Source organism: Oryx dammah, unplaced genomic scaffold, assembly GCF_014754425.2.
Source record: "Oryx dammah isolate SB20612 unplaced genomic scaffold, SCBI_Odam_1.1 HiC_scaffold_8, whole genome shotgun sequence".
NCBI classification, from domain to species: domain Eukaryota; kingdom Metazoa; phylum Chordata; class Mammalia; order Artiodactyla; family Bovidae; genus Oryx; species Oryx dammah.
In genome coordinates, this window is record NW_024070192.1 from 48,295,453 (window position 1) to 48,306,502 (window position 11,050).

The 11,050-nt window shown below is 45.9% G+C and overlaps 1 protein-coding gene across 13 annotated transcripts in view; it reads left to right on the forward strand.

Annotated features, from left to right (window-relative positions):
- SYNRG (synergin gamma) overlaps nt 1–10,228 on the forward strand; it is an 88,906-nt gene extending 78,678 nt beyond the window's left edge. For 10 of the 13 annotated variants that reach the window (XM_040244092.1, XM_040244095.1, XM_040244096.1 and 7 more), the window contains 3 exons: nt 6,297–6,407; nt 6,768–6,803; nt 7,807–10,228. In XM_040244092.1, the coding sequence (XP_040100026.1) occupies nt 6,297–6,407; nt 6,768–6,803; nt 7,807–7,938 (279 nt within the window). In that variant the 3' untranslated portion in view covers nt 7,939–10,228. The remainder of the gene's footprint in view (nt 1–6,296; nt 6,408–6,767; nt 6,804–7,806) is intronic. The other 3 variants (XM_040244093.1, XM_040244100.1, XM_040244103.1) reach the window with 1 other exon arrangement.
- The last annotated feature ends 822 nt before the right edge of the window (nt 10,229–11,050 follow it).

Below are 11,050 nucleotides of genomic sequence, written 5' to 3' on the forward strand. Positions count from 1 at the left end.
CAGCATCTGGGTTGATAGAGCTTCAGCAAGTGGAACAAAATAGCTGGTCGCCAGGAGAGCATCAAGGGAACATGGCAAATAACACATTGGCCTTAAAGACTTCCTTCCAAACGTGAGTGTATTACTTACCCTCAGTCTCTTAACACCATGACAAGTCACCCGGCCGTGTCTAATGCAGAGGGACAGAGAAGGAGAATAAGGCTATCAGTAAGGAATGCTAATTGCTACCAAACTCTTCTTCCTTAATAGTGATTTTCTTGGATACCATTTTGCTGCTGCTGCTGCTGCTAAGTCGCTTCAGTCGTGTCTGACTCTGTGCGACCCCATAGACGGCAGCCCACCGGGCTCCCCCGTCCCTGGGATTCTCCAGGCAAGAACACTGGAGTGGGTTGCCATTTCCTTCTCCAGTGCATGAAAGTGAAAAGTGAAAGTGAAGTTGCTCAGTGATACCCGACTCGCAGTGACCCCATGGACTGCAGCCTACCAGGCTCCTCCATCCATGGGGTTTTCCAGGCAAGAGGACTGGAGTGGGGTGCCATCGCCTTCTCCGGGATACCATTTTAGTAGTTTATTATTGGCTAAAGATTCAGGATTATATCAATATATCCCAGCCTGCCTCTGGGACTTGTCAGTGTATACAGATCAAGTATAATATCGCTGGTTTTTAGTCTTCGCTAAATACGTGGCATACTTGCCAGTTAAAGTAGGTGACACGCAATTTAAGGTGGCCTGTAGAGGGCATGCCTCCTTCTAGAGTTAGGGCCCTTCGGTTGGTGTCACACTGTTACTGTGGACTACAATAATTCCCTTGCTAATAGATGTGTATTTATAAAGGTTAATTTTGTCATTTGAAAGATTAGTGTGACTACAGAGTAATTTATGCAGAGCCTTATGATTTTCCACTGGAGTTTACAATATGACCTTTTCGTTTGCTTCTTTTATTCCTTTGGTAAACATATATTAAAGGGCTTTTATTAACTTTCTTTTTTTCTTTAGGATTTAGTTTCCTTGGGTTCTAATTATTTCTCAAACAGGCCTTCTTCAGTAACATGATGAATGTTTATAATGTAGATTACAGACATGCTACTCTTGTTCAAAGAGCATGTTAGATTTTATTTATCAAAGTGAATAATTGTGATAGTCCTTTAGAGTGTTCGATCCTTTCCCATGCCCTTTGTGTGAATCTGTGAGGACCCTAACCCCAGTTGGAGGAGAGACGGAGGTATGTGAAGTTGTGGCCATTTTACAAAGGACAGAATTGGACGACAAGCAAGAGGCAGTGCCACCTGCTTCTCGGTTTGACCAAATCGGTCATGATCGCACTGAGGAAGAAAGAGAGTTACCCTCCGACTTGGCTAAGGTGGGGTAGGCTCATACAGTTGAATCTTCCGCCTCCCCTTCTCCTCTTTGAGAACTGTCTATCATACTTCCTCCCCTACGTGTGATCTGAATGGATTTAGTTCAGGTTAGTTTGAGATGTTTGCGGAGCCTGGCACATGGTTTAACATTTCAGATTCAAAAGGGATGGGGGACTGTCATATATAATCTACACATTTTCCTGGTGACAGAAGCCCTTTTTTTTTTTTTCTCCCCTGGGAAAAAATAATATAGTTGTTATGCAAATACAAAGGCAGCATGGTGACTCCTCAGTGGGTCAGCCTAAAGTAACTATGGGACATGTAGCCGTTATTTTATCATCAAATTTGCCGTTATCCTGGTCATCTCAGCATTCTTGAAGAAGAACCAAAGCCAACTCGCCAGGCTCCCAGATCCGTCACACTCTGGACTACAAGCCCTTGTCTCTGTTTCACTGAAGCCACCCCTTGGCGTGATCACTCTGGACCGTGTTATCAAGCATCACACTGCGGAGCCGAGGCAGTCTTAAACTCAGACATTTTTCTGAGCCCATCTTGGCAACTTAGGACCTTTCTCGCTCTTGATTTGTTCTGCTCTTGTTTCTGGTTTTCCAGACGGGACAGTGGCCCCTCTTACTGTGTTCCTGTGGACTCCCTTCCATCTTCACTTCCTTTCCCACGTGCCGAAGCATGTTCCTTAGCATCTGAGATTATTCCTGTCTGTGCGAGGACAATCAGCTGTCCTGGTTAGCTCAGGACCAAGGGGTTTCCTCAGAGCTAAGATGGGAACAGTCGTTTATTTAAAGTTATTTATTTATTTTCAGCTGTGCTGGGTCTTCATTGCTGCTCACAGGCTTTCCTAGTTGCCTCGAGTTGGGGCTACTCTCTCTTGTCCCGGTGGCTTCTCTTATCGCAGAGCACGGGCTCCATGGGGTGCAGGCCTCAGTAGTTGTGGCACACGGGCCTGCTTGCCTTTTGGCACGTCGGATCTTCCCAGACCAGGAGTCGAATCCATGTCCCCCGTGTTGGCAGGTGGATTCTTATCCACTGGACCACCAGGAAGTCCATAAAATGGGGATAGTCTTGCACCGACCAGGAAGTTGGTCACCCTAGTCCACTGTTTTTATATGTGGAAAAACTGTAATATGATGATCTCTTCCCACCCTGTGTTCAGTGACATTGCACTGGTAGCTCAAAATCAACCATGGAGGAGTATTTATACCATGGAAATCCACAAATGCTTCAAACTAGGGCTTGACTTGTTGATTTTCTAGATTTAAAGTGATACAGAGGAAATATTAATGTAGGTTAAACTTAAAAGTATGCTCTTCGTGTAGCCCTTATGTTGTGAGTAGAACCAAAAGTTGGGTAAAGATTCTGCAGTATTCAAAAACTATTATCTGATTCAGCAAAGAAGTCACTAATGTATTTGATAGACAAATGAAGTTCCAAATTATGTCTGAGTGGTGACACTCTAGCCTTTGTCCTTCACATTAGACATCAGCATTCACATCAGAAGTAACACTCTTTCAGGAGAGCAAGCAGAGGTTGACTGTTGATCTAAGAGTTGGGCAAAAATCCAAGAAAGCATTTTGTGAGAATAAGATACTATGGGGGCGGGTGGGCGGGGGAAGAACTTCCCTGGCAGTCCAGTAGTTAAGACTCTACACTTTCACTGTCAGGGCAACTAAGATCCCACATGCTGTGCAGTGCAGTTTAAAAAAAAAAAAAAAGATACTATGTGAAATTTACAATAAAAGGATGGTATATTTTATTATTTGTAAAATGTGTGCTACACATTCTTCATATCAGTAAAGTTTATAATAAGCTTACATACCTGTGTGGGTTTGTGTGTATGTATATATTTACATGCATGCATGCATAACGTCTTCCTCTTTGGAAAGTCAGTTCTTAATTGAGCCAGGAAGGGAGCAATTTTGTCCCCAGATTAGCCAGGGATCCTGCTAAACATCCTACATGCAGAGGACAGGCCCCACAGCAAAGATTTAACCAGCTTAAAATGTCAGTGATGCCAAGTTTAAGAAACTCTGTTCTAGGGCATATACAAGAAATATAAATTAGTTCAGGTATACCTAACTTCTACCCAATAAGAATCCAAAATCTTATTTTCTTGATTAGATTTTTTTATCTTGAAGTATAATTGATTTATAATATATTGATTTCTGCTATACAGAAAAGTAGCTCACTCACATATATACATTCTTTTTTAATATTCTTTTCCATTATGGTGTATCATCAGACACTGAACACAGTTCTCTGGGCTGTACAGTGGGACCCTGTTGGTTCTCCGTTCTGTCTGTAAAAGCTTCTATCTGCTGACCTCAACCCCCGCTGTGTGCCTCCCTCGGTCCCCACCCTGCTGGCCACCGGACTGTTCTGTCTGTCTGTGTCTCTGTTCATAGACAGGCCCATCTGTGCCATACTGTAGACTCCACGTGTAAGTGGTATCACATGCGATTTGCTTTCTTTCGACTTCACTTAGTGTAATAATCTCGAGGCCCATCCGTGTCGCTGCAGTGGGCATTATTCTGTCCCCTTTCATGGCTGTTTTATCCCCTTGTGCATATGTGCCGTATCTTCTGTGCCTGTGCGTCTGTCAGTGGGCCGTCTCCATGTCTGGGCTATTCCAGACAGTGCCGCTGTGAACAGAGGGGTGCGCGTGTCTCTTCACATTACAGTCTTGTCTGGGTATAAGGCCAGGAGTGGGATTGTTGCGTCATATGGCGACTCTCTTTTCAGCTTTTTGAGGAACATCCACACTGTTCTCCATAGTGGCTACAGCAATTTATATTCCCACCAACAGTGCAGGAAGGTTCATTTTTCTTCACCCTCTCTCCAGCATTTGTTATTTGTACACTTTTTAATAATTGCCTTTCTGACTGGTGGGAGGCGGTACTTCACTGTAGTTTTGATTTGCATTTATCTAATAATCAGTGATGCTGAGCATCTTTTCATGTGTCTGCTGGCCATCTGTATGTCTTGTTTAAAGAAGTGTCTATTTAGGTCCTCTGCCCATTTTTTGACTGGGTTGTTTTGTTGAGTTGTATGAGCTGTTGATATATTTTGGATATTAAGCCCGTCAGTCACATTGTTTGCAAATATTTTCTCCCATTCTGGTTTTGTGTTTCGTTTTGCTGCTTTTGTCTTTTTGGTTGTTTTTATGGTTGTCTTGTTTTATTATTCAGTGTATTTCATAGTTGCAGAATAACACATGCAATGAAATGCTCCGATCTTAAATGTATAGTTGGAACAGTTTTGATAAATGTACTCAACCATGTAGCCCACACCCCTCAATACATGGAGAGCTTTCATCACCCGCTCAAGTTCCCTTTTGCCACTTCCCAGTCCTCTGATCTGATGCCCAAAACAGCCATCTATTTTCTGTAACTTTGCATTATCCTCGATCTGCCTGTTCTGGAACCTAATATAAATGAAATTATGCGCTGCGTACGTTCTTGGGTCAGCTTCTTTTACATTGTGTGTTGTAAAAATTCCTCTGTGTTGTATCAGTTTGACCCCCTTTTATCACTGAGTAATATTTCATTGTATTAATATGCTGTGTTCTTTTAAAATCTATTCTCTTGTTTATCGATACAAGCTGTTTCCAGTTTGGGCTAATAGGAATAGAGCTGCTATGAACGTTTGTCATACAAGACTTTTGTTAATGTGTTTGCATTTCTCTTGGATAAATACCTAGGAATTAAAAGCTTCATATGATAGATGTGTATTACAACTTTTAAGAAATTAACAGCTTTAATCTTTAGTCTACACATTCCATATTTCATACTTTTTTTTTGGTAAGAAATAAAATAATGCATATAAAGAGCCTAGTGTACTGCTTAGCATAGGTAAGGGCTTGACTTATTAGCTGTTATTATCTTGGGTTGGCATACAAGGTCGTTCGGGTTTTCCTATAACATTTTATGGAAAAACTCTTAACGAACTCTTTGGCCAGCCCAGTATTTACTCTGTCTAGCCGGCAATGTCCAGCTCCCTCTTTCTGGAGCGCTAGAGCCGTATATCCACCTGCCTGCTCATGGAGCGTCAGAGCTCTGCTGACCCGCAGGCAGCTTCCATTTGGCTTGCACCCACCCGGGCTCTTCTCCCCGTCTCCACCCCAAACTCGTTCTGCTCTCACACGGCTCTGTGGGGTGGATCCTCTCAGGTGCCCAGTCTTCCAGGCCTGTCGACTCTGGGGCCTTAATAGCTCCCCGTGTGCCCATTTCTCGCCACCGTTGCTCCGGCCCCTAGTTCATCGCCTGCTCTGCAGCCAGGGGGGTCTGTCTAAAGTGCAGACCGCATCCTGTCAGCATCCAGTGACAACCCTTAAGGCTCGCCAGGATGAAGTCTCAGCCCCTCGTATTCCTTTCAAGGCCTTCGTGCTCCCGCTTCGTCTTCTCCCTCTGTCCATAAAGCTCGGCTCCCACCTCCTAGATTTCTCCTCCTGCCGGATCTGCTTAGAGGCTTTTGTGCATGCTGCTTATCCCACATAAATACCCTTCCCTCCCCACCTCATCCTACCCCACCCCTCCCCCAGCCACGCCCCCTCAGGACTCAGCCCCGATGACTGTAAGTTCTGGGAAGCGTTCTCTGCCACCCCGCTCCTTTCCCCTTGAGTCGGGTCAGTGCCTCAGCCCCTCCGCGCTTTGCTCTGGCCCTCGGTTCTTACACACATGCTGGTGTGGCTCTCATCACACGTGTTGCCTGATACCCACCTCACCCTGACCCTAAACTGAGCTCTGAGGGTAGGGACCATTTTTCATGCATCCTGACATCCCCAGGGAAATGGAATGATCGTGCTGGCGGTGGTAGAGTGTTCACTGTATTTGCTGCTGGACCTACTGAGAAGTGGGATCAGAGAGCTGAGCCAAGCAGCGTGGGGAACTGCTGTCTCCTTACCTATTTGTCTTGTCATCACAGCCTGATGAAAATTCACTGGATTTTTCCTCTTGTATGCTCCGGCCTGGGATTAAAAATGCTCAGGAGCTGGCTTGCGGGGTGTGCCTCTTGAACGTGGACTCCAGGAGCCGGGTAAGTCACCACCTCCCCCCACACCACTTCCAAGGCAGAGCTCGTCCCTGACAGGACCCGGGGCACGAGCCCACCCGGCCCACTTCTCCGCACGGTCTGTGACCAGAGGCGGGGAGCTGATCAAGTCCTGAGATGGGACCAGAGAAGCAGAGACTTCCTTCCACGGGGTGGTGCGGGGAGCTGTTGCAGGAACGGGTGCAGGCTTGCCTTTCTGTGGAGTGGGCTTGTTTGCCTTGTGCCTGCAGCCCCCTCTGCAGGCAGGGTGGCACAGGGAGAAGGGTTGACCTTAAGGACTTGTTTGCAGGCCAGAGGCCCTGTGCTGGGAATTTTGTTGACCTTATGGTTTCAACATTATTTCAGAAAGAAGAGAAGCCTGCAGAAGAGCATCCTAAAAAAGTATGAACCACTTACTTGTTACCTTAGTGTCTCCCATCTTAATTTTGAATGTGGAGGGCAAGTTCAATGATTCCACTGTCATCCTGAGCTGTTCAATCACAGATGCTTTGCTGAGTCCTTTCCATTCCCACAGTGTCCGACTCAGTCACTAACGTGTCCACGCGGGTCACTTCCGTCTTGTGTGCGTGCTTTGTGGCTCAGAATCGGCTTCTGGTATGGTGGTTATTTTCCTCTAGGAGGAACAGGGTAACAGAAAGGGCAGCTTCTGGAAAACCAGGTCATCGTGACACAGAGGAGGTTAGAGAGCTTCAGCACTTGGCTGTTAGCAGACAGAAACAGATTTGGGGGGTGGGAAAGTTAGAGTTTTGTTTATTTGTAGACACTTAGAAAACACCCCAGGAAGTGGTTGAGGTTAGGCCTGGCTGGCTGTAACTTACCTGCAAGCATTTTTCATTTGGAAAGCATTCTTAGCTGTTTGGTATCTTTTTTTACAAGCCCTGAACCTATTTGGACGTTTTAATGATGTCAGTTCGGCTCTCAGCTCCCAGTGGCATTAGACCCATTTTAATCTTGAGTTTTCCTCTGATGATAGGACTTTATGAGCCTCCGAAACCTCAGGGATGGCATGTAACAGTCAAATGCCAGCCTCAGGGAAGGGCTTCCTTCTTCACAAAGAGATCAAAATGATCCCCGGCCCTTGGCTATTTTCGTTCCCGTCATGACCCCTGCCAACCCCCCACAGCCTCTGTGTGCCTTTTCTCGGAAAGATTTGACCTCCTTTTGCTGAAACTGGGTTTAACAGTAAAGATTTTTTTATGCCTTTAATTAGTGGCACAAAACTTTTCTCGCTTGAATTCCTGTAGCCACCTGCTCAGCTTTTGTGTGTGCGTCAGTCTGGCCTCAGCCTCTGTGTCCTGGAGCAGGGTCCGTGCGGCTGCCAGTCAGCGCCTGGGTGTGGAGGGAGCCTGACCACTCCCCGTCCGTGTCTGTTTCTTCCTGGCAGGCGTTCAACTCGGAAACTGACAGCTTCAAGCTGGCGTACGGGGGACACCAGTATCATGCCAGCTGTGCCAACTTCTGGATCAACTGTGTCGAACCGAAACCTCCCGGCCTGATCCTGCCTGATTTGCTCTGAAAGCTCCTGACAGCTCCTCTATTACGTACCCAGCTGGGTTTGTTTTTTTCCACCATACCCCTTGGGGTGACAGGGACCAATAAACGGAATGTGAGTGCTGTGGAGCCGCCCCCCCCACCCCACCCCTTCAGGAGGAAAGCCTCAAGAGGTGGAGGAGGGGCTGTGCAAGTTCCCAGTCCTTCCCACAGACGAACTTTGCCCCCAAGTTCCAGCGGCCAGTCTTTGGGATTTCAGGTCAAACCGCCCTACCCAAACTGCACGAGGCACTGGAAGTTTGCTAACTTATCTCTAGTTCTCTTAAGATGTTTTAAAATATGGACCACAATTGCCTTTATCTAAGGAATAATTTGCTGCTGCAGCACAGAAACTGTGAAGAATTGACATTTGAAGAAAATTAAATTCTTGCTCTAGGACTGGACTCGGAAGGATTTCGAGCCAGTGTTTGTGTATCTGGAACACTTACTGTTGTGTGAAGTAGAATGCATTTAGCCACATTTAGTGTGTTAATATCTAAAATGACTAGAAAGGGGGAAATTGTGATTAAATGGATATTCTTTTTATAGAAAAATTTCAGCTTCTCTCCACTGGACAGCGGCAGGTGGGTGAGGGTGGGTTTACCAACTTTAATGTCACCACAGACATTTGTTCTCCACTCTGTTCGTGCATTGATAAGACTGGCAGCTTTCAAGAAGACTTTCAAAGCACACCTGGGAACTCTGCGGTGGAGAACGTCCATTTCGACCGAGCCCTGAATCTTGGTGTATCTGGATGAACGTCGTTGCCCTTGGTCTTCACTGAAGGCCCCGTGTTGCTTCACACACAGGCTGTGAACGTGGTATTTTTCTTCAGACAAGGTTTGGAAAGGCAGCTGGATGAAATCTTTGCGAAGGCCTCTGTCCAGATTTCCAAGAGCGCCTGCACAGGGACCAATCCGTTTCTCTGTGAGAGACCTGGAAATTGCTCAGGGTTGGACGGAGCTCGTGGCCCAGCAAGAAGAGTAAGGGGTGTATTTGTGGTAGAGGCACGTGACTTGGAAGCAATGGCAGGAAATTGTTCAGAACCAGCACTGAATTTTAGAAGGAAAAGGCTCATGCTCTCTGTTGTGGTTTTTGTTTTTGTTTTTTTTTTTTTTGGCCTCACTGTGTAGCTTGTGGGGTCATAGCTTCCCTACCAGGGATTGAACCTGCGTCTTCAGCAGTGAAAGCACAAAGTCTACACCACTGGGTCACCAGGGAAATCCTTCATGCTCTCTGGTATAAGGAATTTTCTTTGCTGCTTAAACCGAATGCATAAAATCGGGGAAGAAGTCAAGGAGTAAGGACTGTGTTGTTCCTGGGAAGAACACGTCAATCTGGGGCACTCGTTTCTGTTGTGAATTATGTGTTTATGAGGCGATTTTGAACCTTGTGTGCTTCACTTTGTGTGGCTTAAGCTCTCTGACATAGTTTTTTCCAGTTTGTAAACTGGAAAAGTTGGCTTTGTCTCTTTACATACTTAATTAGATCATTTTTCCCTCCTCAGGACAAAACTTGGGGCAATTCGATTTTGCTCCATCTTACGTCTTTTACTTCCACCCTCCCCAAGAAAGGTAGAGAGCGTTTTCATCCTGAGCTGCTGGGGCTTCTGCTTTACCTGGCTGCATGCCAGGATGCAGACAAGGGTTGCTGCGGTGAATCTGTTTTTTCTCATCTGTTGCGGATGATACCATCTCCAGCTGCTGATATCCAGAACAGCTGTCTCTCTGATTGCTACCTTTGCCCTCCACAGGGCCAGCGGGTGTTAGTGACGACACAAATAGGCCGGTTTCTAGTGAACTTTGCCTGGGCCCTCGGGGCTCCACTTCAGCCTGAGCAATGCCCTGGGTTTCGTGCAGCCTTCTCACTGGTCTTGTACATTCCATGATGGACCACGGTCGCAAGTCTACCTTTGCAACAAGAGACGTCTCCCGGTTTCACAGAATCTCCACGGCAGAGACATTTTCGGAAACGCTGTGTGGACTATTATTCTGTCACCATGGTCCGTATTGATGACAATGCTCACCTGTTAACTAGATATGTTTCCATTTCCAGATGTATCCCAGAACGCCTGAGATAAAACTCCTCCAAGTATGATTACTGCTGACCTTAGCCAGTACGGTTGGTTTAGTCACCTCATGGGAGGTGCCAGAGGAAAAATACAGCAGGCATCATGAAAAGCTTTTGCTGCAGACTGTTCGCTACTTTCAGAATCTTGTTTAGTACTGGAAATGCTTTATTCGATCTGCCAATAAAGACTGGGGAGTGTGGAATTCCGTCACGTTGATTTTCTTTACACAGGTTTATTAAAATGAGTCAACACTGCATTCAGCTTCACCTCAATGCTTGTTAGCCAAGAGCCCAGTGTCCTTGGAAACAGTAACCAGGGTTACTCACTTCCATAGAATGTACTGTGCAAGCTGCTTCACCCCCCTGCTTGAGTGGCAATTAGTCAGCTCTGTTTCGGTGGTGCATTTTGCCTTTAATTTTTTATGGCTTACTGTGTAGTTTTTGTCTGGACATGCTTGAGATTGCAGCAGCACAGAGTCTATCAGGATACTATCTATGCTTTGTTTTTCCCTATGGCTACTGGTTAGCAGTTCATAGAGGTTGCTTATTTTAAATTATCTGAATATATTTGGTGTGCATCTACGTGATTATTTATTTACAGGTGCCTTCTAATTGCTTTTTATTTAATGACTAGTGTGTTCCTAAGCTTAGAAAAAATGATAGGGCCTTTATGATATGGATCTTTACTAAAAATTCCCCTCACACCTTGGAGGCTACACAGCTTCCTTTGTGACTTTCAGCTGATAAACTCTGACATTTAGATGAGAAAGGTGTTAGACTCCCTAAGCGTTAGGAGCAGGCTTAGCTCCACCCCGGCGTGGACGTCTGCCAGGATCTCTGCGGGAGAAGAATCTTCATTACAAAGAGCCTCTGCCACCAGGTGTCCTCCTGTGCACAGCGTGAGTTTGGGGTATTTCTCCAGAGACCACCAGGCCCAGAGTTTGCCTTCATATTGGAGGAGCCCAGCCTCCACAACCACAGATTGTTTTGTCTTCTGATTGATTTTTGATCATGTGCTGCCAAGGCAT